Source organism: Rhamphochromis longiceps, linkage group LG22 (assembly GCF_057381845.1).
Source record: "Rhamphochromis longiceps isolate RC_006_pf linkage group LG22, R_longiceps_female_GT1.1, whole genome shotgun sequence".
NCBI classification, from domain to species: domain Eukaryota; kingdom Metazoa; phylum Chordata; class Actinopteri; order Cichliformes; family Cichlidae; genus Rhamphochromis; species Rhamphochromis longiceps.
Genome location: NC_140577.1, coordinates 25,919,970 through 25,946,303, shown reverse-complemented (window position 1 = coordinate 25,946,303; position 26,334 = coordinate 25,919,970). Strand labels below are relative to the sequence as shown.

Below are 26,334 nucleotides of genomic sequence, written 5' to 3'. Positions count from 1 at the left end.
TATTCAGTGAATAGATTATGTGACCTGTGGCTGAATCATCCAGAGGAGTTTCAGCGTGCTGTACCCAACCAGCTACAATGACTAGTTTCTGGTCTCCCCTGGCTTTTGGACTCGCTTCACCCACTCATACAGGAATTTTTCCTTAATGAGCTTCATCTGCATCCCCCTGCCGCTACAGCTTACCCACCCAGCTCGGAGAAGGATGTGCTGCCCGGCCTGCCGGACTTGGAGTTGCCCGGCTCACTGGAGCCACCACCGAAGTTGAAGCGACGGCGATGTTTTTTGTGAAATTCCAGACTCATCAAGAGGATTTAACCCTGTAAGACCCAACCCATCAAAAAAAATGGCCAGAAAATTCCGATTTTTTTTTATTTATTTTTTTTGGAACTGAGATGGTTATTATGTATATATTGTGTTATTCTTACTTAGTGTATTGTCTTTCTTTGTTACTGTTTGTTTATACTGGAGCACTTTAACCAAAAATAATTTCCCCTAGAGATCAATAAAGTATTCTGATTAACCATTCTAACAAAATCCACAAAAATGTTTTTGCTGTATGTATATTTTTGTTTATCTTTTATTTTTGTATTGCACTTGATACATTGGGCATTTTTGGCACGTTTTGTTAACAATAATGTTAATTCTAGACAAAAAAGGAGTTTTTGAAATTATGGCAAGTATTTATCATGTTGATGAGATAGCGGTCTCAGAAACTCATGCATCAAAAATAGGATACAAAGGGCATTGTAGGGTTAAGGAAATAGAAGCGATGTAGCAGTATAAGCCAAGAGAAGGCAGTAGTACAACTGTATTGAATGCAAGCTGCCATTAAAAACGAAAGAAGAAGACGACACCGGAAACTACCCAATCTGCAGTAACCAGACCTTCATGTGTTGCTAGGTTTTTCCTCTGGATTAAAATGGCGTGGATTGGTGTCTGTAAAGGCTCTCGTTTTACACATATTTAATTTCCCAATAAAGATGTTTGATTTTAGTTATTACACATTTTAAATCCTATTTGTTACGGTGAAGCGTTTTAATTTGAAGGAGGTCACCGGAACACCGCCTCATTGTAAGAAGTCTCCAGTAACGATCACCGGTTTCATCCTTCGTTCTCTCAGCTCTTCTTCTACTTCCGTCATGGCGCCCACTTTGGGCTTTTTTCCTGTTGTCACGTTGGTGGTGCTGTCTGGTTTTCCCGCCGCTGTGTCCTCGCGAAGGGACGTGCTCGAGCTCGGGGACGCGGACTTCGATTACCTGGCAACAGAGCACGAGACCATGCTGGTGAAATTCTACGCTCCTTGGTAAAGAATCGGCGTTAGTTTAGCGCGGCCGGCGGCGGGAGATTTTTCCTGAGTTTTTTTTTTTTTTTTAAATGAAATCATTCCATCTTTATTGGTTTTCTGCTGTTTTTAAATCGTGTCTCTGCTGTTAGGGAGGCACTAACAACCTGCTTGTCCTCTTCCATCTCTCGTTCCATTCCTCCACCTCTTTCCTACGTCATTTCCCTTGATTTAATTATTTTGTATTTATTATACTGTGGCTCTTATTTCCTTCATTCCTTGCCTTCCCTCCCCTTCCGTCTTTTCCGCATTACTTCTTTGCGTTCCAACTTCCTTCCTTCCTTCCCTGTTTCTTTACACCCTTCCTTTGTTTATTTCTCCTTCCTTTCCTTCATCCCTTTATTTTTCCCTTCCTTCAGGTGTGGTCATTGTAAGAAATTGGCCCCAGAGTTTGAGAAAGCTGCTAGTCGACTGAAAGGAAGTGTTCAATTAGCAAAGGTAATGTGTCCATCTTGTTCATTACTGTTGTGAACACCTGTTTCACAACAGTCTTATCTGTTTGTCTCACCTGTGCGGCAGGTGGACTGTACGACAAACTCTGAGACGTGCAGTCGTTTTGGGGTCTCAGGTTATCCCACCTTGAGAATTTTTAGGTACGGCAAAGATTCCGCCCCCTATGATGGTCCTCGCACTGCAGGTAGGAAACACTATGAGCATCCCAATCCTGCTCTGTTACTTGACTCTGTGATGTAACCTCTGTCTGTGTGTGTGTTTGTGTTCAGAGGGGATCTACGAGACTATGAGGAGGCAGACTGGTCCAGACTCGATGCACCTGAAGACCAAAGACGATCTGAAGGCCTTTGTCAATAACCATGACGCCAGCATTGTAGGTACGAGGTCACGTGTTGCCAGTGGCGGTCCTAGCCTATTTGGCGCCCTGGGCGAACACTCCCTCTGCACCCCCCCCCCCCCCCCCCCCACACACACACACACACACACACACACAAAACATATTAAGGATTGTACATTAACATAAAACTGTTGTACACACACACACACACACACACACACACACACACACACACACACACACACACACAGAGAGTATGCATTGTATGCAAACAGCTACCAAACAGCCATCATAATTCGTCATACAATGAGAACAGGACAAATCAACAATTGACGATGACTAATTAATATTAAAATCTGTAACATAATGTATTGTTTGGAGTTTAGTCTGTTACTGATACTATTTTTACCATTTCTTCTTGGAGCAACTGTAACACACATAATTTCCTTAGGGATTAATAAAGTATTCTGATTGTTTCAGGATGACCTGCCATTATCCAATGACACATCTGCTTACCTGTATCTTTTGCTCGTTTCTCCTCCTCTTTTCTCTTTTTTCTAAACTGAGGAGCTGATGGCTTTGAACTTTTCTTGTCCATCTTCCATTGGTTTTAATTTTGCACTCCAGTATGAACACAAATCCTCGAGGACTCAAGGATCACCACAACATAACCTAACAGACCTACACCTTAGTTCACAGATTCACTTTGTCTAAGGTTTATTTCTGAGATTTCACACAACCCAGGATTCAAATCATGAATACATAAGGGGCTTGGATTTACAACATTCTAAATGAAATGTGCTCTATTTGGAAGCAGCAGGCCCCCCTCCCCTTTCGACGGCTTGTGTGTGAGACTTTAAATCATCAAACTGTAAATTTTGCTCCAGCCGGTCAGAAAACCTGCCGCCGCCCCGCCCTCTCCTCTCTGCGCCGCAAGCAGCAGGCGCACCTCACAAACGAAGGGCGCCCTTACTCCCAGCAAATGAGCGATAGAAAACCGATCGGTGCTTATGCCATTCCCAATATGCGCTGGCTGATGTCGGGGCAGCACGAGTACGAGCTTCTTTTTTTTTTTTTTTGCCGATGCCCGTGATGCCGCCCCGAGCAACTGCCCGTGTCGCCTGTATCTAAAACCTCTACTGCGTGTTGCTGTATGCTGCATCATGCTTTAGGCTGAGTGCTTCTTATTTGTCAAAGTCAAGTTATACAGACATTAAAGAATAAAATCAGTATAAACAAAACAGCAGAAGACGAAACAAACGATGAGGAAATGTAGCTGTTGCTTGGTCACAGGTGAAAGTTCCAGGCTCTTGTTGCCTAGGTAACCCTCAGTTCAGCTTAATTCAGTTTTATTTATATATTGCTAAATCACAACAACAGTTGCTTCAAGGTGTTCAAGTTGCTTTATATTGTAAAGATCCTACAATAATACAAAGAAAACAGAAAACCCCAACAATCCGATGACCCCTATGAGCAAGTGCTTTAGCGACAGTAGGAAGGACAACCTCCCTTTTAACAGATAGAAACCTCCAGCTGAACCAGGCTCCTGGAGGGGTGGCTAGAAAAAAGAGGGATGTAGTCTTAATCTAATCTTTAAGTATTTATTCACCTTAAACAGTTCAAACAAAACATGTACTCCTTCAATCAGAAAACCATAGTCTGCAAGCAGCTAGCTGTAGCCAATTTCCTGAAACAGAATAAGCCTAACTTAGCATTACACAGGATTATATATTGAGTTGTGCTTCTATCTGTTTGGTTAAAACTGTGGGGGAGAGGCCGTGGTTTAGACTTGGCATTCCCTCGTTGGTGGACAGGATGATCACAACCTCTTGGCAGTCCTCTTCCCCTCCGGAGGCCATAGCACTCGTCTTTCCACTGTACAGACGAGGTCAAATCTAGGTTAGCAACCTGCCTCTCCTATTTTTTATGTAATGACTTTTACCCTGGTTACGTGTCTCTGTGCTGGCTTACGCTCTGGTTTGCACAGACGACTTCTAAATGTACTCGGGCATAGTGCAGCCTTTACACTCCTAACCTAGACAGAATCATAAGATGCATGATCCTCAGTTAGATTTCACACATAGGTACATCTGCAGGTACATCTCTATGTGTACCTGCAGAATTAAACTGAGAGCAATGGTAACAATGGCCTGCACGCCCACTCCGGGCTTCATCACTGCTCACCAAGCTGCATGCAAAATCTGAAGGATGTGCATAAAACAAAATGTATAAAAATGCTCGACCTCACATACCAGGACATATCCTGGTTAAAGACTCCACGATTCCTCAGTGTTACTGGAGGCCAAGGTAATGCTATCCAGAGTAAGCATCTGGTTAGATGCAGTGTTTCTAAGAATTTTAGGGCCAAGTACAATTACCTCAGTTTTATCTTTATGTCTCTTTAGGTCTTTGTCTTTAAAACATTCACGCAGTTCAAATAGTTGTTGTGTGTTATCTGGCTTGATGGATAGGTAAAGTTGGGTGTCATCTGCTATGCCTTTTAAGGGAAGCAGGTATAATGCAAACAGAATTGGTCCTTCCACAAAATCCCGTGGTACTCCATAATTAACCTTAGTGTATGAATTTTTTGTATTTTTTTTTTTTTGTATTTGTAACCTTCACTAAAGCCATTTCTGTATTGTGATGAGCTCTGAAACCTAACTGAAACTCTTCAAATAAACCATTTTTGTTGAATTTGTTCGCACTGTTGCAGTCTGGATACCTGTACACCTTTGAGGTTTTATTGCTTGCATGGCATGATCACCTTATAGTAACCTTAAAGTAAACATGGCCATGCTAACTTCAGGGTCAGGCAAACACTTGGTGTCTGTGGTCCTCTGACTCCCCTTTAGCTCCCTTACCAGTGCATGTGTCTGCATCAGGTGTGTTCTCAGGTACGGACAGCCCCCGTCTGGCTGAGTTCCTGAAGGCAGCCACTCTACTCAGAGAACAGTTCCGTTTCGCTCACAGCACCAACCTGCAGCTCGCCGAAGAGCATGGGGCCAACTCAGAGTGAGTTCACACCTAAGTGATATCACCGTAGTGATGTCACAGTTTAAAGGTGTTATTCTCACTTCTGTGCGTGTGTGTGTGTCTCTCTCTCCAGATGTGTGCTGCTGTTCAGACCTCCCAGACTCGCCAATGCTTTTGAGGACAGCATTGTCATCTTCAGAGACTACCTGACCATCGGCTCACTGCGGCGCTTCATCAGAGATCACATGTGAGTCTTTAAGAGATAACTCTTTATTGTCATTGCACAGTCATATATAGTACAATGAAATTGGAAAACTGTCCTACGTCATTAGAGGAACCGCAGCCTCATTCTGTGTGTCCATCTATGTGCAGCTACGGTCTGTGTCCTCACATGACAATAGAGAATAGAGACCTTCTGAGAGTCCGGGACCTGCTGACGGCGTACTACGATCTTGACTACCATCACAACATCCCCGGCTCCAACTACTGGAGGAACAGGTAACGCGAGCACACAGAGGGGATGTGTTCCAGATGTACAGCTTGATTGACTAAAGTGTTTGTGTGTAATCCTCTCCCCTGTGTGTTTTCTTCTCAGGGTAATGAAGGTGGCGTCTAAGTATGTCGGGCGGGGTCTAACCTTCTCTATAGCCAATAAGAAGGACTTCCTGTTGGAGCTGGAGGAAGACTTTGGAATGGGGACGTCAGATGGAGGGGAGCTGCCCTTTATCACCATCCGGACCCGACTGGGTCACAAGTACACCATGAGGGAGGAGTTCACGTGCGTAGCCAAGTCATACCACTATGTCACCTGTTCTGCAGGTGAGGGGGTGGGGTCACAATAAACCAGAACTATCTGATCCAAGTCTGTTTCAAACTTTTGGGGGGGCTGACCCGCATTTCTCAGCTTTCTGACCTCATTCACAATGAAAGCACCAACAAGTAACTGTGTGTGTTTGTTTGTTTGTCTTAGGAGGGATGGTGCGTCTCTGCAGAGGTTCCTGGAAGATTACTTTGCAGGTCGACTCAAACGTTACATCAAATCAGAACCGATACCTGAAAAGAACTCTGGGGCTGTCAAAGTGAGTAAAACAAACACGCCAAAGCCTCTTGTGTGAGTATCAATGACGTTGTAGACCTCTTTGTAACCTCTGACCTGTGTGCATCAGGTGGTGGTAGCAGAGTCCTTTGATCAGGTGGTGAATGACCCGGATAAAAATGTTCTGATCCAGTTTTTTTCTCCGTTGTGTCCTCACTGTAAGAAGTTGGAGCCGGTCTATGGAGAGCTTGCTGAAACGGTACGCTCACTCATATACTGAGAATATAATGTCCACTCTCACACTCTGTCGCTTTAGCAGTAACTGGGTGTTCGCTGTTTGGCTAGCTTCACTCAAACAGGAAAATCCAACTGTAGCCGTAATGTGCGGATTTGTAAAGCACTTTATAAATAAGCACTGTGTGGTGAAGACCCTGTTTTAGTCACCAGACCAACAAGCTTGAGTCCACACTCTAACTTCTCTGCACCAGGTGTACCATCCTGTGCAATCAGCTGGCAAAGCAGATGTTTGCAAGGTGTGATCAATGCTATTTTACACAATAAAATATTCTTTCGCCAAACACAACCAAACAGATTACTACAACACAGGTTACTTACTGCATGCGTATCACACCAAAAACATAACTGTTTCCTATCGAAGATAATTGCAAATCCCATCATCCATCAGCATTTCTGCAGGAAAAAAAACCTAATCTCCACGTTACAGTCTCCTTCACTCACATTTGGGCTCATTCCTCACTTCTAATATGAAATAATCCGGTCAGTGAGATGATGTAAGGAAAAAAGAAAACATCTCCAAAAAGTATGACATCTCTTTCTCAGAGCGTCTGCTTTTTTTTCTTTTCTTTTTTTCCTTTGTACACTTGAACCTACTTGCCCTGCAGACTTGCCGATGGTATTCCCAATTGTGCTTCAGTAAGAAACTGCATTCTGTTTGTGGTGTGGTGTGCATTAGGGCTGCCACGATTAGTCGAATAGTCATGATTACGTCGACTATCAAAATTGTCGACAACTAATTTAATAGTCGACGCATCGTTTGAAGCTTTGTAAGATCCCAAAAGACGCGGGAATAAGTAGTAGGATTTAAGAGTGTAATAACAGACTGAAACAGAACATGGCAGCACTGCATGTACAAGGATGCCAGCTGCCGTTAATAGTTTTTACACAGCAGAATAAACGTCAATCAGACAACTGATTATCAGAAGTGTGAGATGCTCGATAATATACTCCGGTGTCCTGTTATATTTTAGATAGCAAGGAGCACACGGCTGAGTTTATTAAATTTAAATGAAATTTGCAGATTGTTTCAGTGGATTTTAATAAACTATCATCTTGTCTTTATTTTTAGCTAGCACATACCTTAAACACTTAAAGCTCTAAGCTAATGATAGTTATATAAGAGCAGATGCTGCTGGCGCAATAAGCTGTACGTTTTATGTCCAATGGATACATAATCTGATTAGTCGACTAATCGCAAAAATAATCGGTGACTAGTAAAATAATCGTTTGTGGCAGCCCTAGTGTGCATGTACTGGGCTGTTATGTTCTAAATTATTAAATTAAATAATAATAATTAAAATGCTAACTAATTGAAAAAGAAGTGTACCGTAATTGTCGGGCTATAAGCCGCTACTTTTTGCACAAGCTTTGAACCCTGCGGCTTTTAGTCAGGTGCGGCTTTTCTATGGATTGTCCATGATTTTTGTCATATCGTAAGACGATTTGTTTTGTTTGTTCCGCTGTTGTACGGCACTACGTTGCCTGGCGGAAGGATCGGGGTTCAAGAGTGGTATGTTGGTCACATGTCCATCCGCCAGGCAACATAGTGCCGTACAAGTAGCGTGAAAAGCGGCTTGAAGACTTTTCGCCTCTCATCCGAGAAGCTTCTTCAGTTTTAGGGTAAAGTGGTGGAGTGTCCCAGATTTTTCTTTTCAAGCTCCTTAGAAATCTGAGATGATGGTGTTTTAGATTTATCAGAATCAGAATATTTGAATAATCCCTGAGGAAATTATGTAAATTATTTAACAGAGTTACAGTTGACATTTAAAATGAACCCCTTGGCGGTTTTACTATTAACTATACATTTAATTTTCAGTATAAGAAAAGTGCAGTTTGAACAGTTTCTCTACACAATAAGGAAATGGTGCTAGAATAAGAATAGGCTGGGTCTTATATATTTGTGTGACATGGCCTTCCTGCTCTCAACAACAGCTGAGCACCGCAAATAAGCAGGTGCACAACAAACCACACAAAGCTGCCAGCTCATGCTTCTGTAGCATCGTGTGTGCTATTATGAACTACTCTCACACTGCAGCTGCACTTAGGCTCTGCCCCTTCCTGAGTGTGTAAAACATCTGCAAAAGGTCACATGACATCTTAGAAACTCTGAAACATCTTCTGTCTTCCTCAAATGGGGACTTGTCTCAGACCTGGTGCTGGTTCCTGTTTGCCTATGAGGTCTTGTGTGCTGTAGCTCCACCCACTAAAATGACCTGTTGTACTGAAGGAGATATTACTGGTTTATTTCTGTGTGAAATCATTGTCAAACCTTTGTGTTCTTCAGCTGCGCTCTGACCCCAAAATCGTCATTGCCAAGATGAATGCCCTGGCCAATGACGTCCCTCTGGGTTACGATGTCCAAGGGTGAGATTCAGGTTTCCCGTGACATGCTTCAGTCATTGCCAGGTGTGAGTCTGATGTCGCTGTGTCTGCCTGCAGGTTTCCCACCATCTACTTTGCTCCAGTAGGCAGGAAGGACGAACCCGTCAGATACCAGGTAAGACACCTGAGTGCATACCCAAGACCTGAGGCTAGATGGACCTCAGCTACAGTTTTAGACGAAGTTGCTTCCTCTCAGTTTATCTAAGGTCAATGTTATCTGCAGCAGCCCACTCGCCTGTGCTGTAGTTTTCCCTCACAGCTGTTTGAGCTGCCTTGTCTCAGGGTTTTATGGGTAGTTAATTATGCTCTGTGCTCACCTATGTGCACCAGCTCAGGTCCACACCTGCAGTCTGCGGCTTCTCTCAGCATATGTCAGTGGGATTTAAAAATTCCATTTTCTCATTTACATACATCCTGTTTGTCAACACAGAGTCTGCCCATTCATACTTCACATTTAAATAATTTTCTAACCCCCCGGGTCAGTGTGAGCACTGCAAAGTACAGACACTCATTTTTCTCCACAGCCACTCATGGTCAGCTCAGAAGAAACACAGGACATAATTTGGTCCATTAAACTGCACCTGCTTCCACTTGTACAGGCTCTTGACTGATATGGTACAGGTACAACCACATCTGTGCACAGATCAGAAGAGGCGTTTTCTCAAAGTGCAGAAGTGAGTCATTCAACGATTCAGTGCAGAGAGGTCTATTAACACATAGTGAGTGAGAAAGGTGAAGAAGACTCAGTGCATCATGGGAATCCCCCAGCAGCCTACACTTATTGCAGCATAACTAAGGGAGGATTCAGGGTCACCTGATCCAGCCTAATGATATGCTTTAGCAAAAAGGAAAGTTTTAAGCCTAATCTTAAAAGTTGAGCAGCCAATAACACTAGGGGTGCAACGATATTCGTATCGATATTGAACCGTTCGATACAGTGCTTTCGGTTCGGTACGCATATGTATCGAACAATACAACATTTGTAATTTATTTTATCAATTTTCCTTCTGTCGATGCTGTCTGTGTTGAGTGCTCAGTGAATCTGTGTTCGACTACTCCGCCTAGGCTGCACTGTCGAGCGCAGATCCACTGAGCGCTCAACACAGACAGCATAGTCAGAAGGAAGAGCACAGGGCAAGCTAGCGAGACAGAAGTTAAGCTCTCCTTACAACAGGCAAATTGAACGTCATTCAGATCTGGCGTTTGGAATTATTTTGGTTTTCATGTGACGTATGACCCTGAAGGTAAGCGAGTCATGGACTAAAGTAAAACAGTATGTTGGATGTGCCATGCAATGCTCAATTACATTGGTGTGAACTAGTGTGTTAGCGCAGTTAGCTCGTTAACGTGTTGGCCGTCTAGCCCCATGCACGGAGCGATCGGCGGTAGCTCGTTAACGGAGATTTGCCGTGTTGTGGCGCTAAGGTCATTTCAACGAGATTAACCTGAAAGCACTAGTGGGAACACAACGAATATGACTGCACATTTACGCCGACATCATCGTAGTGCAAAGACAAGTGGAAGCAGACAAAAAAAAGCAAGCATGCTACTAACTTTAGCCGAGTCATTTAGACAGCTGTTAGCACATGATTCTCCTTATGCTGCTGAGAATATAGCCCAGAAGAAGCGGATAGTATAGCTTTTATTTTGGAAAGAGACATTTCTCTGTAATAAACTCTCTTTTCCAAAGATGAGTGATTCCTCAATCAGATACAGGGCTTGCAATATCGCTAGCCCGACGTCCCGGAGCTAGCGATTTTTTCAGTCGGGCTACCAAAATCTATCTCTGCCCTGCCCGTCGGGCTATTGTAGGAAGGAAAAATATATGTCAATGCTTTTGCATTCTTTCGGAAATGTAGCTGGGTAATTATGTCATTGGCATCGGTGAGCCACTGTCAATATGTGACATATTGAAGTCGCGTTTGAATTTGCGCTTGTTTTTTTGCTTTCACTTTGCAATCGTGCGAACTGTGTATAGAGAGCGACAGCACTGATCTGTGAGTGATGATAATTTGCGCACCAATTCCTCTGACATCGTCTTATTAATCGTTAGCTTACTATGCAAACATGACAAGTGAAATCTCCCGCAGCAAGCTTAAACATGTGAGAGGTTGATCGCGCAGAGAATCGCTGAGCTTATGTGAGTGAGCGTGTAAAAGCATTTCAGTTCTGCTGAGCCAAATAAGACAGGTCAGGGTGAAGAAGTGACAGCCAAAGAAAAGCTTACCACAAAACGGAGAAGTTATGACAAATCAGACTATAAGGCAAAAAGAAAGTGCAGCTTTATGGTTTCATGGACAAAAGAATTTCTGTGGCTGCAATATGATGAGCTAAATAACCAGGGCTGCACATAAGTGGTCCGCAGGTGCGCATTCGGTGTCAAAATAAAAAACACGCACAAGGGTTAGGGTTAAATTTAAAAACTGTACTTTTGAGTTAAAATATATATTTATAATTTTAATAAATGACAAATTAAAAAGGCATGAACATTTTTTTGTATCGAAAAAATATCGAACCGTGACACCAAAGTATCGAACCGAACCGTGAATTTTGTGTATCGTTGCACCCCTAAATAACACCAGTGTGCTTTTTACTGCTCTCATTTATCATCCACAGGGCATACGGACGCAGTACCCTCAGGGTCTGCCGACTGCTGCTAAAGTCCTGATTTTATACTAATTAATTAAATCCTCGTCTTATTCCTCAGCTGGTCTATATAAATAAAAGTGTGTGTGTATATATAATAATAACTAATGTGAGCCTGTAAAGGGCTGGATGTTAAAAATCCTTCCTGGTGACAAATATTTGCTTTGATTACACTGTAACTTCAGGCTGTGGTCTTTCCTGGAAAACCCAACGTGTTTATACTGTTTGACTCAACATTTATTGTTCAGAAACAGCACTACAGCTGTTTCTGAACAATAGGCTCATACACCACCAAAGAAGAGCCTACAGGGATTATAAATGAAGAATTTTACTTTGAAAGTCTGTTGTCATTTACGTACACACACAGCCACATTTCCTGCTCGGACCAGTCTGTTTTTTTTAATACACCCTCATTCATCCAGAGCTGCAAGTGGAGGAAGTGAAGCTAAAGTTCAGTGTTTAATAGTTGGTAGTTTGCTGAAGCTTACACAGACACTGTGGACACTGTGCAGTTTGTGAAGGCAAGGCTTCACAGTAAGGGTGGAGCTTGAGCCACTGACAGGTTTTCAAGATAAAGTCTTTATGTTAACTTCCTTCTGGGGTCACATGACATCTCCCATGTGCTTTCAGGGCACCCGCGAGCTCAAAGACTTCCTCCGGTTCCTCAAGCGAGAGGCGAGTCACCACTTGGTGTTGAGTGGCTTCAAAGATGAACTCTGACACCCCCAACAGCAAGGAGGAGAGCCTGAATCTGGAGCGCCAATACCGGACATTACATCAGGACACTCGTTGCATCAAATCAAATCGCTCACTCATCCCTGAAACACACCGCTATTAATCATGCCATTGTCAGCCTCATTATTTATTTATTTATTTGTTTGTTTGTTTGTTAACTTCAGTCGACCTCCTTCCGTGCACAAACAGGTTGCAGGTGTTTTTCTTCTGTTTTTTGGGACAATAAAGTTTTGTATGAATTTCAGAGACTTGGACAGGTTTGTGCTCGTTCAGGCCCACAGCTGCTTATCGACCTGTCGTCCCAATATGCTTTAGGCACATGTGATGTCACTGGACACAGGTAAACACACTCATGGGAATATCCACGTGTGTTTTCAGAATGCAAATCAGTCAAAATTGATTCTCAGCTTGGTGTACAAATAAGTCACAAGAAATGCAGAAAGTGCTACATGAGCACCAGCCCTGAGTCTCCTCAATGAAGGAGACATTCACAATCAGCCTGTTAGATATAAGCATAATTAAATTCACATATGACTGCTCACATTATTTGCCACATTTTCATGACGGTAATCCCACTTTTATTGTATTTATGGCTGGTTGGTTCTTGGAACCAACTCTCTGATGCATTCATGAGTCTAAATGTTACATAGAGTAGAAAAGCACTGTAGTCCATTTTCTGCTTTGAGAAGTACTTAATAAAAATGTTTTGGGAGCCCTGGTCAAAAACACCCCCTCCTCCCATGCAGTTTCAATAAATGAAACTATTTATTCACCTCATGCTTGCCATGGATCCTAAACTAAGGTATCACACAATATCAAAGGTGGTGGGGCATTCTGTCAGTCATTTTAAAGAAGAAAGGCTTCATTGGTTCATGAATCACCTGATCCAGTCTAGAAATTACCAGAACACTGGAGATGTTACTGCATTAACCTGAGACAGCTGGGTCGGTTCCTGGTCATGAAAGGGAGACGTGATGCTGCTACAACCCTGCTGGGAGTGAGGAAGACTTCTGATGTGACTGCCCACTGCCCAGTGGGAAAACGAGCTGGAAAAAAGTGTAACCTTTGCTCCTTAACAGACAGGAAGGGAGAAAGTGGTAGCGCCTGATGCTTTTGCTTGTTTCCGGTCCTGTAGAAAGATTGGTTTGCATTACCAGGAGTAAGTCTATTTAATAATAATGAATTTTATTTATTTTATTTATAAAGATCCTCAAAATTACATTAGTACAACAAAATAAATGATAAAAATAAGAAGACCAAGTGATATTATTTCTATGTGCCGTGAAGGAAAGAGTGCTGTCAATGATGACACCAACACTGTTAACCTGAGGGGAAGGTATGACAATAGTTATCAATGAATAATGAAAGATTTATGGTCCCAACTTTAGTCAGTATAGATTTGGTGCATATTTGAATAAATTCTGTTTTATTACCATTAAGTTTAAGAAAGTTCTGAAACCTTGATTTCACTTTAACGATAAGAAATGTGGGTATGAGAGTAACTATAGGTTTGGAAGTAGATTTGGGTGTCATCTGCGTAGCAGTGGAATTGAATGTTATATTTCTTGAAAATATTACCTAGATGTAGGAGATAATAAAAAGCAAAGATCCCAGGACAGAGCCTTGGGGTACACAGGACTTAACTGGAGTAGATGGTGATCTGTGAATAAGTAATTGAAAAAAACTGTGCACGGCCAGAAAGATATGAGGTAAACCAGGCGAGTGCTATATTTTTGATGCCAATAGATGTTAATCTATGAAGAAGGATGCCGTGGGAGATTGTATCAAAAGTTGCCATAAGGTCAAGGAGAATGAGGATAGTGATGAGTCCAGAATTCGCTGCAAACAAAAGATCATTTGTGATTTTTCCTAGAGCTGTTTCTGTACTATGGAATGAACGGAAGCCAGATTAAAATGGTTCAATTTTTTCAGTTTTATTTATACAGCACCAAATCACAACAACAGTCAATTTTAAGGTAGACCCTACAATAATACATACAGGAAAAACAACAATTAAATGACCCCCTATGAGCAAGTACTTTGGCAACAGTGGGAACACGTGAACACGTAAACATTCGGCCCATTTTTCATGGGGCGCTGCTAGCTTGAGTGACACACATGTCTAAGATGGACTTTATACAGTTTATTCCTCTGCACGACAGACTGCTCTATACAGGTTACAGGGCACGCCTCTGAGCGCATCTATCATTAATGCTACTGTGCATAAAGCTCCGACAATGGTACAGACCAGCGGTTCATTACACTCCCACCAATCATGCTATGATTTACAAACTAGCTAAATCATACATGATTCTGAACAACAACAAAAATGAAACCACTTCAGCCAATATAAAGGTGTACAGACCATGATAGAGCAGTTGCCACTTGGAATGGTACATTGTTTATGTCAATATGTCAGTTCATCTCAGACAATAACATGTTTGTTATTATTCTCTTTCAACAAGAACCACCAATTTTTGGATAGGCTGCTCGATAATGGGGGGCTTGAAAGCACGGTCCTGTTTTTTGGTCCGACTTTGGTCTCCTACTTGAACCTTGACCCGACGGACTAAACCATCATCCCCTTCAATAGTTTCAACTATACGTCCCAGTTGCCACTGACACCTTGGTAACATACCTTCTTTGATGATAACAATGTCATTCACTTTTAGATTGCGGAGGGTTTTGTGCCACTTCTGTCTTGTGGAGGCATTCATGAGGTATTCTCTTTTCTGCTCAGTTAAGTATTCTACTCTATGCCACCTCTTCACTGCATACATTTCAATTCAATTCAATTTTATTTATATAGCGCCAAATCACAACAAAAGTCGCCTCAAGGCGCTTCATAGATACAGAGAAAAACCCAACAATCATATGACCCCCTATGAGCAAGCACTTTGGCGACAGTGGGAAGGAAAAACTCCCTTTTAACAGGAAGAAACCTTCGGCAGAACCAGACTCAGGGAGGGGCGGGGCCATCTGCTGCGACCGGTTGGGGTGAGAGAAGGAAAACAGGATAAAAGACATGCTGTGGAAGAGAGACAGAGGTTAATAACAGATATGATTCAATGCAGAGAGGTCTGTTAATACATAGTGAGTGAGAAAGGTGACTGGAAAGGAAAAACTCAATGCATCATGGGAATCCCCCGGCAGCCTACGTCTATTGCAGCATAACTAAGGGAGGATTCAGGGTCACCTGCTCCAGCCCTAACTATATGCTTTAGCAAAAAGGAAAGTTTTAGCCTAATCTTGAAAGTAGAGATAGTGTCTGTCTCCCGAATCCAAACTGGAAGCTGGTTCCACAGAAGAGGGGCCTGAAAACTGAAGGCTCTCCCTCCCATTCTACTTTTAAATACTCTAGGAACAACAAGTAGGCCTGCAGAGCGAGAGCGAAGTGCTCTAATAGGGTGATATGGTACTACAAGGTCATTAAGATAAGATGGGGCCTGATTATTTAAGACCTTGTATGTGAGGAGCAGGATTTTGAATTCAATTCTGGATTTAACAGGAAGCCAATGAAGGGAAGCCAAAACAGGAGAAATATGCTCTCTCTTTCTAGTCCCTGTCAGTACTCTTGCTGCAGCATTTTGGATTAGCTGAAGGCTTTTCAGTGAGTTTTTTGGACATCCTGATAATAATGAATTACAGTAGTCCAGCCTGGAAGTAATAAATGCGTGAACTAGTTTTTCAGCATCACTCTGAGACAGGATATTTCTAATTTTACAGATGTTGCGCAAATGGAAGAAAGCAGTCTTACATATTTGTTTAATATGTGCATTGAAGGACATATCCTGGTCAAAAATGACTCCAATGTTCCTCACAGCGTTACTGGAGGCCAAGGTAATGCCATCCAGAGTAAGAATCTGGTTAGATACCATATTTCTAGGCTTTTCAGGGCCGAGTACAATAACCTCAGTTTTATCTGAATTAAGAAGCATGTCTTCTTTCACAAATTTTCCAGGTGGTGGTAGGGCAACCTTGGACTTCATCAGTATAAGATGGTTTGGAGTAAGAGGTTCAGGTGCTTTTGGGTCGCTGATACTGTCCACAGTCAATGGGTGGCTATTTACAATAGCCATGGCTTCATAAAACAAAGTTCTAAGAGAGGCATCGTCTAGTCTTCCTGCACACTGAGCAGTAGTGGCATTTAGCACATTACGAATGCTCCTAATGGCCACCTGCATGACTTGCAGAAGGAGCACTGAAAACAAACTCACACTGTTTGTCTGCCAGGAAAGCTTCCAGTGCCTGCATGTCACACGCCTCTGCCTTTCTAAATGGAGGGACAGTAACTGCGTGTGTATATGTAAGCGTGTAAAACCTGAAGATAGTCAGATTAACAGTATTTTGTCTCTATCTGCCATTCTGCAATTCATCTCATGTAAAAAATAACATGCGCACAGCGTTACGTGAAAAAGGCACATACCTTTGACGTTGCGTGACGAACTCTGTATTCCTCGTCCACACGTAAACGCAAAAAAGGAGTTTTAAAAAATCTCAGTTTTCGGTGATTCGAAACACCGTTTATGTGTGGATGAAGCAGCTGTGTTTTCAAAAATACCCATTTAGGTGTGGACGTAGCGTAAAAGAGTTAGTAGTTTACTTTCTTACTACCTGTAATTTATTGCAGATTACTTGTATTTGCTTAATTGCTTACTAAATGTTTGAGGTGTGAAATGGATTGGAATGGATTGCATTTATATAGCGCTTTTCTAGGCACCCAAAGCGCTTTACAATTCCACTATTCATTCACTCTCACATTTACAATGTGAAATAAACCACAATGGAGCAAAATATGGGTGTGTGCCCCCCCCCCCCCCACGAACATTTTTCTTGTAAAACAAAGGGGGGCCCAGCAAAAAAAGTTTGGGAACCACTCCTGGAGAGTGTTGTTACACTTGGTTGACTGTTGTGATGGGTTCTCTCTTCACCATTGAAATGATTCTGCAATCATCCACCACTGTTGTCTTCCTTGGACACCCAGGTCTTTCGGGGTTGCTGAGTTCACCTGTCCTTTTTTTCCTTTCTCAGGATTTACCAAACTGTAAATTTTGCCACTTCTAATATTGTAGCAATTTCTCGGATGGGTTTTTCTGTTCTCTTTGACCGCGTGGTGTCTGTTCATAATAAAATTTTCCAAATGCAAGCACAACACCTCAAATCCACCCTCTTTTTGAAGGGACCAAACGTAAATGGACAAGTGACTCAACAGCTATTCATAGGCAGGTATGGATAATTTCTTCGCCATGTCATTATCAACTAATTAATTGATAATGACATGGCGAAGAAATTATCCATACCTGCCTATGAATAGCTGTTGAGTCACTTGTCCATTAACGTTTGGTCCCTTCAAAAAGAGGGTGCCACATATTAAGAAGAAGAAACTCCTAAACACTTCATCCACATTGAATATGGATACCCTAAATTAAATGTCATTTCTATAATATGACTATAATTAGAATATATTTCAGTAAACAGGTAACAAAACAAAAGTTGTCAGTGTCCAAATAGATATGGACCTAACTGAAGGCTACTCTGAGTGCTCAAAGCACTTTATACAGCAGATCACATTAGGTCTGTTGCATTTTCTAAGTCTAGGATACCAAGCGATTCCACTTAATAAATAGATGCATAAATCCAGCTGCGGTTGTTGTTTAAGTCTCGGTTGAAAAGCTCAATCCTCTGGTTGTGCACAGAACTTCCCATTAAGCCAGAGCCTTCACCCCTGCTTGTTCTCATGTCCTCCCAAATGTGAGACTTCTCACGTAACCCCAGATATGCAGGGGTCTGCCAAATTGTCCAACAGCTGCAGTAAAGAGCGCTTTTACAGTCTCAGCTCTGATATCAAACATCAACACCCCGCTCCATGAAAAACAAACTTCCAACGAATCAGCTTGTGATTTGCATCTATATGTCATATGAAATTTGGATGAGGCACGGCATATACTCGCCAAGCAATTGCAGCTCTTCTGGATAGAACACCAGCCGAGTCCACTCCCCCTAGTGACTCTCTTAGACGCCATCTTTGAACCACTATATTTTTGGAATGCAGGTGTCCCATCAGCATCATTTCTCCAACAGTTGGATGTTCCGTTTTTATCTAAGAAACTATCTGATGATTTAAATATAATATTTAGATGTAAAATTTGTATTTTATATAGTATTTAGATTAAATATATTTTGAAATACAAAAAGTTTGAAATATAAAACGTTACAAATATTTTCGTAAATGTTGTAAAAAGTGACTCGAAAAATGTTTTCATAAGGTTTGGAGCTAAATGTGTAAAACTGTTGCCGCTAATTTCAGCATTTTCAGTTTACAAACGGCGCACCATAGGTAGGTAGGATGAGGGTAAGAAAAAGCTCTGAGACGCCCATGCTCCTGAGCATAAATTGTTTCTTTAAAAAAAGCAAAAAATGTCATTTTAGAAGTTCAGTCCAAAACTCTGAATTCTGATGGTGCTTATTGTAGAAGCTGCTCTATTTTTAGCGGAAACAGTTTTTAATACACGGAAATAATATGAAACTAAAGGCTGATTTTAGTCTCCATATGAAAGGGCGACCCTTTTGCCTCATTCAGTTTATTGGTGGATCTGCCTATCTGTCACGTAATGTTCTCTCTGATTAGTCGGACCCGGGCTGTTTGCCCGCCCCTGTAGGTGGAGCCTTCCTCTCTCCTCGTGCCACCCAGAAGCTTCCAGGCTGTTGTCCGGCACGCGCTGTGAAAATGATCGGCCAGCAGGTTTTAGTGCTCAGTGAGTATTCTTATTTTCCTCCAAAGCTTTTACAAAACCACCGACAACCGTACGCAGGCCGTTCGGAACTGCCTTCGATCCGCTAACAACCCAGAGACGCACAAAGCGGGGCGCGGCCGGCGTTAGCATGTTAGCCCGGTTAGCAGATGGATGATAGGCTAACTTAAGCTAACCCGTTACTCAGCATGAACACGGAGCTAGCAGGCTAACGGTTCCTTTGAGGCTAAAATCAGGCGTTCATGTGATGGAGTGAAGGTGGAATCCTCCACCTGTGTTAGTGTGAACTCACTTATTGATTATGTTCAGTTCAGTTCAGTTCATTTTTATTTCAAACATTTCAAACATATGCCTTCACAATCATTACAAAATATCATTCCATTCTTTGTTTGAAAAGGAGTAGGCTGAAGTATTTACTTATTTGTCCCTACCCCCTCAAGTTTTACCTCTCATTCATTAAATTTTTTTTTGTCTTAAATTAAACAAACAACATATGAAACATATGAAACATATGAAGTAAAACAAAACATAACATACATAAATCAAAAACAAGAAATTAGCAAGCCCCACCACAGTATAGTTTCTTTCATATGAAAAATACAGAATGTGTATATTTGCAGATACACAAGTTATGGAAAAACAACAAACCAAAACAAAAAAGAACCGCAACACCATTACCAGCAACATTACCGTCCTGGGTTAACCCCGTTTTCTTCATTCTTATACTTATTTAAAATTATGTCATTGATTATGTCATTAGGAACATGTCATTGTGTTTCTGATCATTGTGATTGATCCAGAGAGAAGAGTCATCATCAGTACTGATCGTTTTCTTTTTCAGGAGGAACCTCTGCCTATTGAAAACGGATCATCACTGTACGAATAAGAATAAAGAGTAACAGCACTGCGTGTATGCGGGCAGTAACTTCTGTGTGTGTTTGTGTCTCTGCAGACCAGAACGTGAAGAGGGAGTCTGGACGTAAAGTCCAGACCGGGAACATCAATGCAGCAAAGGTGCGTTTGTTCTACAAGGCTCTGCTCACTTCCTTCTGTGCCCTTTAGGTCACAAACTGAATAACCTGCTTTGTGATCCAGACGATGTGTTGGTGCTGTGCACAGCGGTCCCCGCACCACTGCTGACATATATCTTGCCTATCAAATTTGTTACCGTGGTAACTGACATGTCCAATCTGGCAGGTGCTCCAGCTGTTGGTTGTAGTCAGTCTTGGCCTGCTCCTCTTCTTGTAGGAGCTGGGCTGGGTAAAAAAAATAGAATCATGACCGGATTGGTCTCATAGCACAATGAGCTTCTTGATGAGCTTCACACTGTCCTTAAAGTTATTGGTTAGTTACTTAATAAGCAGCTGTGTCCAAGTGCACTCACAGAAGGCAAACAAACATTATGTTCTGTGTCTGAGCAAAAAACCTCAGGTCTGGCTAATTGAGGAAATCCACCAGTGACAGTAGCCTGGGTTAGCCAGGGCCTCCTCTGCTCCTCTACTCATGCTTTTAGCTTGGTTCTATGTAGAACCCATAGTACCTATGCAGTGTGTCCCCATCCTTTCACCCTGTCATAGCTTGGATAGAGTTTTTTGTTGTTTTTTTTAAACTAAAATAAAAGCATTGTGTTTGGACAGCTGTTTAAACTGATTGTATACATTTCTAAGATTTAATCTCCTGAATATTTAATATTAGTAATTAATAGGATGAACGTGTTTATTTGTCACTGAGCAATTAATAGAATACTCAGTTACTAAAATAATGAATAGCTTTACCCAAGTGTTTATGATTATTTAGTCATTGAATTTATACATATATTTGCTCATAAATGAAGAAGAGTAAAATTTGAAGAAGATAAAAAAGGTGTTTAAATTTGTGTGCTTTGTTAGCTTTCTGTTTAGAAGCTGCAGAAAACATCTGCCAAAGGATGTGTAGTGCATTCACATGCGGTATTAAATTGTTTTTATATAAAACATTGTCCTAAATGCAAAAACAAATTGGTTAAAAATGCACTTATCAGTAAGGTAAATGTTACTGTCTGATGAAGATTTCTGACAGTCCTACACTATATCGTGGGGCGATCGTGGCTCAAGAGTTGGGAGTTCGCCTTGTAATCAGAAGGTTGCCGGTTCGAGCCCCGGCTTGGACAGCCTTGGTTGTTGTGTCCTTGGGCAAGACACTTCACCCGTTGCCTACTGGTGGTGGTCAGAGGGCCCGGTGGCGCCAGTGTCCGGCAGCCTCGCCTCTGTCAGTGCGCCCCAGGGTGGCTGTGGCTACAATGTAGCTTGCCATCACCAGTGTGTGAATGTGTGTGTGAATGGGTGGATGACTGGATATGTAAAGCGCTTTGGGGTCCTTAGGGACTAGTAAAGCGCTATATAAATACAGGCCATTTACCATATATGAATGTGTTAGTTGTGTGCGTGTGTGCGTACATAACAACCCTACAGACCAGCAGATAGGGCTGCTCAATTAATCGAATTTTAATCACGATTACAGCTTTCAGCCATGCCAAGCTCCTTCTGAAATGACTTGGGCTGTTCCAGGACCAGACACCAGATGCAAAGTGAGAGAAGGGCATTAGAATAATAAAATATATCCCCGCCATGTCTGAAATATCTTTCAACGATCATTAAAAATGACTGAGCCGATTATTAGCCCCTCCCTCATTTATCCGCGACACCTTAAAGGCCGGTCCGTGAAAATATTGTCGGGCATAAACCGTCCGTGGCGCAAAAAAGGTTGGAGACCGCTGATCGAAAGCTCGGAAAGCTAAGCAGAAGTTATTTGGAGAGGAGAGTGACTGCCGTTGGCTGAAAAGAGAGGTAAAAAAAACTTCAGTGGTGTTGCACACTATTTTATATTATTTTTTAAAGTCATTGGTAACCTTTTAAAGCCGGTCAGAGCAGCACGCTCCGTTTTGTGTAACTATTTTTAAATCCCTGTAGAACCGGAACCGTGTAAGCTAGCGCAATAAACCGGAGGAGTTGTACTTACATCTGATGCCATCAGCTTGTCCTCGGTCACGGTTTCCTTCCACATAAAGCTTTGCAAAAATTGCATAAAAAGCACTTGCAGCAACAAAAACATAATATTCCAGAAACACGCTTTGCCGATCCGATCAGCTGTTCGTAACACTTCCCACAGTGAAACAGATGTCAGCGGAACTGTCGCATGTCCGCTATTTCCTGCTCGAAACCGGAAGTGATGTCATTTTCGCGGAAATTGTAGTTTTTTACTTGTAGGCCTTAAAAGCCTATACTGGTCATGTTTGACTTTTCTGAATCGTTTCTGTGATGCTTAGAACTCGAATTGCACTGCTGGAAATAGTTTATTTTTGATGCACCTGCTGTTTTCTTTGCAAATTTGCATCATAGGATTGTTTTTTCGTTTTTCCTGCAGTATATAAAAATTGGTGTATCTCCAAAATAAAACTATGAAGACACTCAAAATAAATTTCCTGTGGTGGGAAACTATTTTTTGCAACTTTTTTGTATTTAAAGTTTTGAGGGATAAACCTCTTAAATTTCTCCAAGTAGAAATATATGTAAAAAAAACAAAAACGATTTTCAATTTTTTTTTGTAGTTTATTGCACTTTTTTGCAATTAATGTAGTTACTATGGACTTAATGCATACATATTATTAAAATATGGGCTATAACAGTTGCATAGCAAATTAAAATGCTCCCACAAATGGCACTACAACATGTAAAAAAATAATATGAGCTCTGGCGGATTTGGTTCTATAGTAGGTCTTAAAGGGTTAAATAAATAATCGAGATCTCAATTTCAGTGAAAATAATCGTGATTATCATTTTTGCCATAATCGAGCAGCCCTACCAGCAGAGAGTTTGTGCAGAACGGGTCAAACTCAGATTTAGATTTTAGTGTGTTACACACAGCCTGTGCACACTGATGGCTTACCTAAGAAACACCTGCAGAGAGCAGTTTACAGTGCTGACAGTGACATAATCATGTTCACTGATTGGCTGATAGTTCAGTCTGAAACAATGTGTACACGGGTTTCATTCTGCTAACAGCGTCAGACACTAACGGGGAGCTGTGTGTTTCCTCTGAATGCCGGACTGGCTGTGGCACAGAAAGCAAAAAGGTGATGCTCAGAGACTGAGTCGGCACATAACTAGACCGGTTCAGGCTGGTCCAGGTGCTGCTCAAGGACCAGGAGTACCATCACAAACATCTCAGCAAAGAGCCAGCTCCTGTGTGCTCCATTATTGACCATTGTCACACACACACACAACCTGCTGAAGCTCCAGCTTTTATTGACTTTTAGTTATCCTGGCAGAATATTGGCATTCTGGTCTCTCAGTGCTCTACATAGATTCACTGCAGGAGGATAAATGAACTCAAATTGTGTGTGACAGATAAAATCTGATCATATTAACACAGACCAGTGTGATCAGCATGACTAAATAATAATCAATAAGCAGTTGTACACCTGGCTCTTTGAAACATGTTACAGATGACATGCTAACTCTGAGATCCCCAGTGGGTCGTGAGCACAGACTCACCATAACCTTACAGGTGATAGGAACTATTGATCTGACCCGCTGGGATTGATTGAGTGATCGATTGACCCCTTGATCTCTTTGTGCGTTTCAGACCATCGCTGATGTCATCAGGACCTGCCTTGGCCCAAGGGCCATGATGAAGGTCAGACCCTCTGCACATGCACAGCAAGAGAAGTGTTGTCGGCATGCTAATATGCTAACATGTGCCCCTGTGTGTGTTTGTGTATATGTAGATGCTGCTTGATCCCACTGGAGGAATCGTGATGACCAATGATGGAAATGCCATCCTCAGAGAGGTCAGTCACTCACACGCTCACACTCATTCAACATCTAATCAGGCGTGTGATTCCTCACCTGCTGCATTTCCTTGGCAACAGATCCAGGTACAGCACCCAGCAGCGAAGTCGATGATTGAAATCAGCCGTACACAGGATGAGGAGGTGGGAGATGGAACCACCTCGGTCATCATACTGGGTGAGGAAGAGGACGAGAAACGTGGCACACAATCACACGATCTCTCGGTTGATCTAAAACCTGTCTTTGTCTCTCTCTCCCCCCCTCTCTCACTCTCTCTCTCTCCCTGTCACCTGTGTGACCTTCAGCCGGTGAGATGCTGGCAGTGGCTGAGCAGTTTCTGGAGCAGCAGATGCATCCGACTGTGATCATCAGTGCTTACCGCCGGGCGCTGGAGGACATGTTGGACACCCTGAAGGAGATCAGGTAACAGCTGTTCCAGCTGCGATGAAGTTGCCATGTCCTATGCTATGTGTAACTTTGCCCCCTCCCCTCCTAGCACCCCTGTGGACACATCAGACCGCTCCATGATGCTGAAGATTGTCCACTCAGCCATTAACACCAAAGCTCTGAGCCGCTGGTCTGAGCTGGCCTGTAACATTGCGCTGGACGCCGTGCGCACTGTGGAACTGGAGGAGAGCGGTCGCAAAGAGATTGACATCAAGAAGTACGCCAAGGTGGAGAAGGTACGAATCACTGTGGGCCAGTCGCTTTAAACTAGGGTTGGCTCGCCTGCCTTCAGGTTGTTTGTTAATAAAGTTTTATCTGTCCCGTTTCCAATGATGGTGTGCTGCATACAGGTTCCTGGTGGAATCATCGAGGACTCATGCGTGCTGAGAGGAGTCATGATCAACAAAGATGTGACGCACCCAAGGATGAAGAGGATGATCAAGAACCCACGAATTGTCTTGCTCGATTGCTCGCTTGAGTACAAGAAAGGAGAGAGTCAGGTGATACACACACACACACACACACACAGACAGACAGAGGTAGTTACACTTGTTTGCGTGTGTGTGTTACTTGTGTTAATGTTTGTCTGTGGCTCCGCCCCCTGCAGACAGATATCGAGATCAGTAAGGAGGAAGACTTTGCCCGGATCCTGCAGATGGAGGAAGAGTACATCCAGCAAATCTGTGAGGACATCATCCGCCTCAAACCAGACTTGCTCTTCACCGAGAAGGGGATCTCAGGTACATGTCAGCTGCAGCTCAGCAGAGAGAGTGGAGCTGGTGCAGAGCACCAAGATGGTGAACAAACGTGAAGGGAAAGTCCTCTGAGGTCAATGCCTGAAACAAAATAACAGCGTAGCATTTACTTCCCGTTTCCTGTCAGATCTCGCTCAACATTACCTGGTGAAAGCTAACATCACCGCCATCCGTCGCGTCAGGAAGACTGACAATAACCGCATTGCGAGGTACGCAGCAGCCAATCAGCGTTCTGCTCCTCAGACAGGAAGTTTTAGCGAGCTGTAAATAACTGTTTCTCTCTCAGGGCGTGCGGCGCCCGGATTGTGAGTCGGACGGACGAGCTGCGTGAGGAGGACATGGGCGTTGGAGCTGGGCTGTTTGAGGTGAAGAAGATCGGAGATGAGTACTTTACCTTCATCACTGAGTGCAAAGACCCCAAAGCCTGCACCATCTTGCTGAGGGGGGCAAGCAAGGAGATCTTGGCGGTGAGCGGTGGTCGATCAATCAATCAGTCAGTGAGGTGATTGGTAAATCCAAGGATTGGTTAACACTGTCTCTGTCCACAGGAAGTGGAGAGGAACCTGCAGGACGCCATGCAGGTGTGCCGTAATGTGTTGCTCGACCCCTTCCTGTTGCCAGGCGGTGGCGCAGTGGAGATGGCGGTGTCGAAGCACCTGACGGAGCGTTCCCGTGCTCTCACCGGTGTCGAACAGTGGCCATACCGTGCTGTAGCTCAGGCGCTCGAGGTTATCCCCCGAACATTGATCCAGAACTGTGGTGCCTCCACCATCCGCGTTCTGACATCACTGAGGGTAAGCAAATGAGGTAACAGCAATAAAACTTTATTTAACGTGTGTGTTGTTGAGAAGTCAGTTGTTTGTATTTGTGTGTGTGTGTTCAGGCCAAACACACTCAGGATAACAGTGTGTGTTGGGGTGTGGACGGTGAGAGTGGCTGTCTGTCCGACATGTCAGCTCTTGGGATCTGGGAGCCATTCGCTGTCAAAGCTCAGACCTACAAGACCGCCGTCGAGGTCAGAACTTCCCACACAGCAGTACATCCTGATGTGTGATTGATATCAATGATTACTGATCAGTAGTGTGATTGATACTGATGATACTGCTGTGTTTGTAGACGGCCATCTTGTTGCTGCGTATTGATGACATCGTCTCTGGTCACAAGAAGAAGAACAAAGAGGAGCAGATGGGAGGACAGGGAGCTGAGTAGACCCACATCTGTCCGCATCACTCTAGATCCACGTCAGTCTCTCTTCCTCTGTGTGTGTGCGTGTTTGTGTGTATGGATGGGGACTAGTTGACTCAGTGAACTGTAACAACAGTTAATAAAGTTACCTTTGAAACCTGCGTG

General features: G+C 42.9%; 2 protein-coding genes across 2 annotated transcripts; both read left to right on the top strand.

Moving 5' to 3' along the window:
- Positions 1-894: 894 nt before the first annotated feature.
- LOC146644196 (protein disulfide-isomerase A3-like) lies at positions 895-12,440 on the top strand. The gene is made up of 13 exons (XM_085395894.1): positions 895-1,303; positions 1,702-1,780; positions 1,862-1,979; positions 2,065-2,172; positions 5,015-5,144; positions 5,239-5,352; positions 5,478-5,603; positions 5,701-5,883; positions 6,076-6,184; positions 6,272-6,400; positions 8,723-8,802; positions 8,878-8,935; positions 12,097-12,440. Exons 1-13 carry the CDS (start codon positions 1,140-1,142, stop codon positions 12,184-12,186), a joined length of 1,488 nt encoding a protein of 495 aa, XP_085252020.1. The 5' UTR covers positions 895-1,139; the 3' UTR covers positions 12,187-12,440.
- Positions 12,441-18,844: 6,404 nt separating this feature from the next.
- cct3 (chaperonin containing TCP1, subunit 3 (gamma)) lies at positions 18,845-26,330 on the top strand. Its single transcript, XM_085395837.1, has 14 exons — positions 18,845-18,956; positions 19,906-19,967; positions 23,577-23,627; positions 23,719-23,781; positions 23,863-23,959; positions 24,088-24,205; positions 24,279-24,465; positions 24,580-24,729; positions 24,837-24,969; positions 25,112-25,193; positions 25,271-25,451; positions 25,533-25,778; positions 25,868-25,999; positions 26,101-26,330. The coding sequence occupies exons 1-14, from the start codon at positions 18,929-18,931 to the stop codon at positions 26,191-26,193; spliced, it is 1,623 nt and encodes a 540-aa protein (XP_085251963.1). The 5' UTR covers positions 18,845-18,928; the 3' UTR covers positions 26,194-26,330.
- Positions 26,331-26,334: the final 4 nt, after the last annotated feature.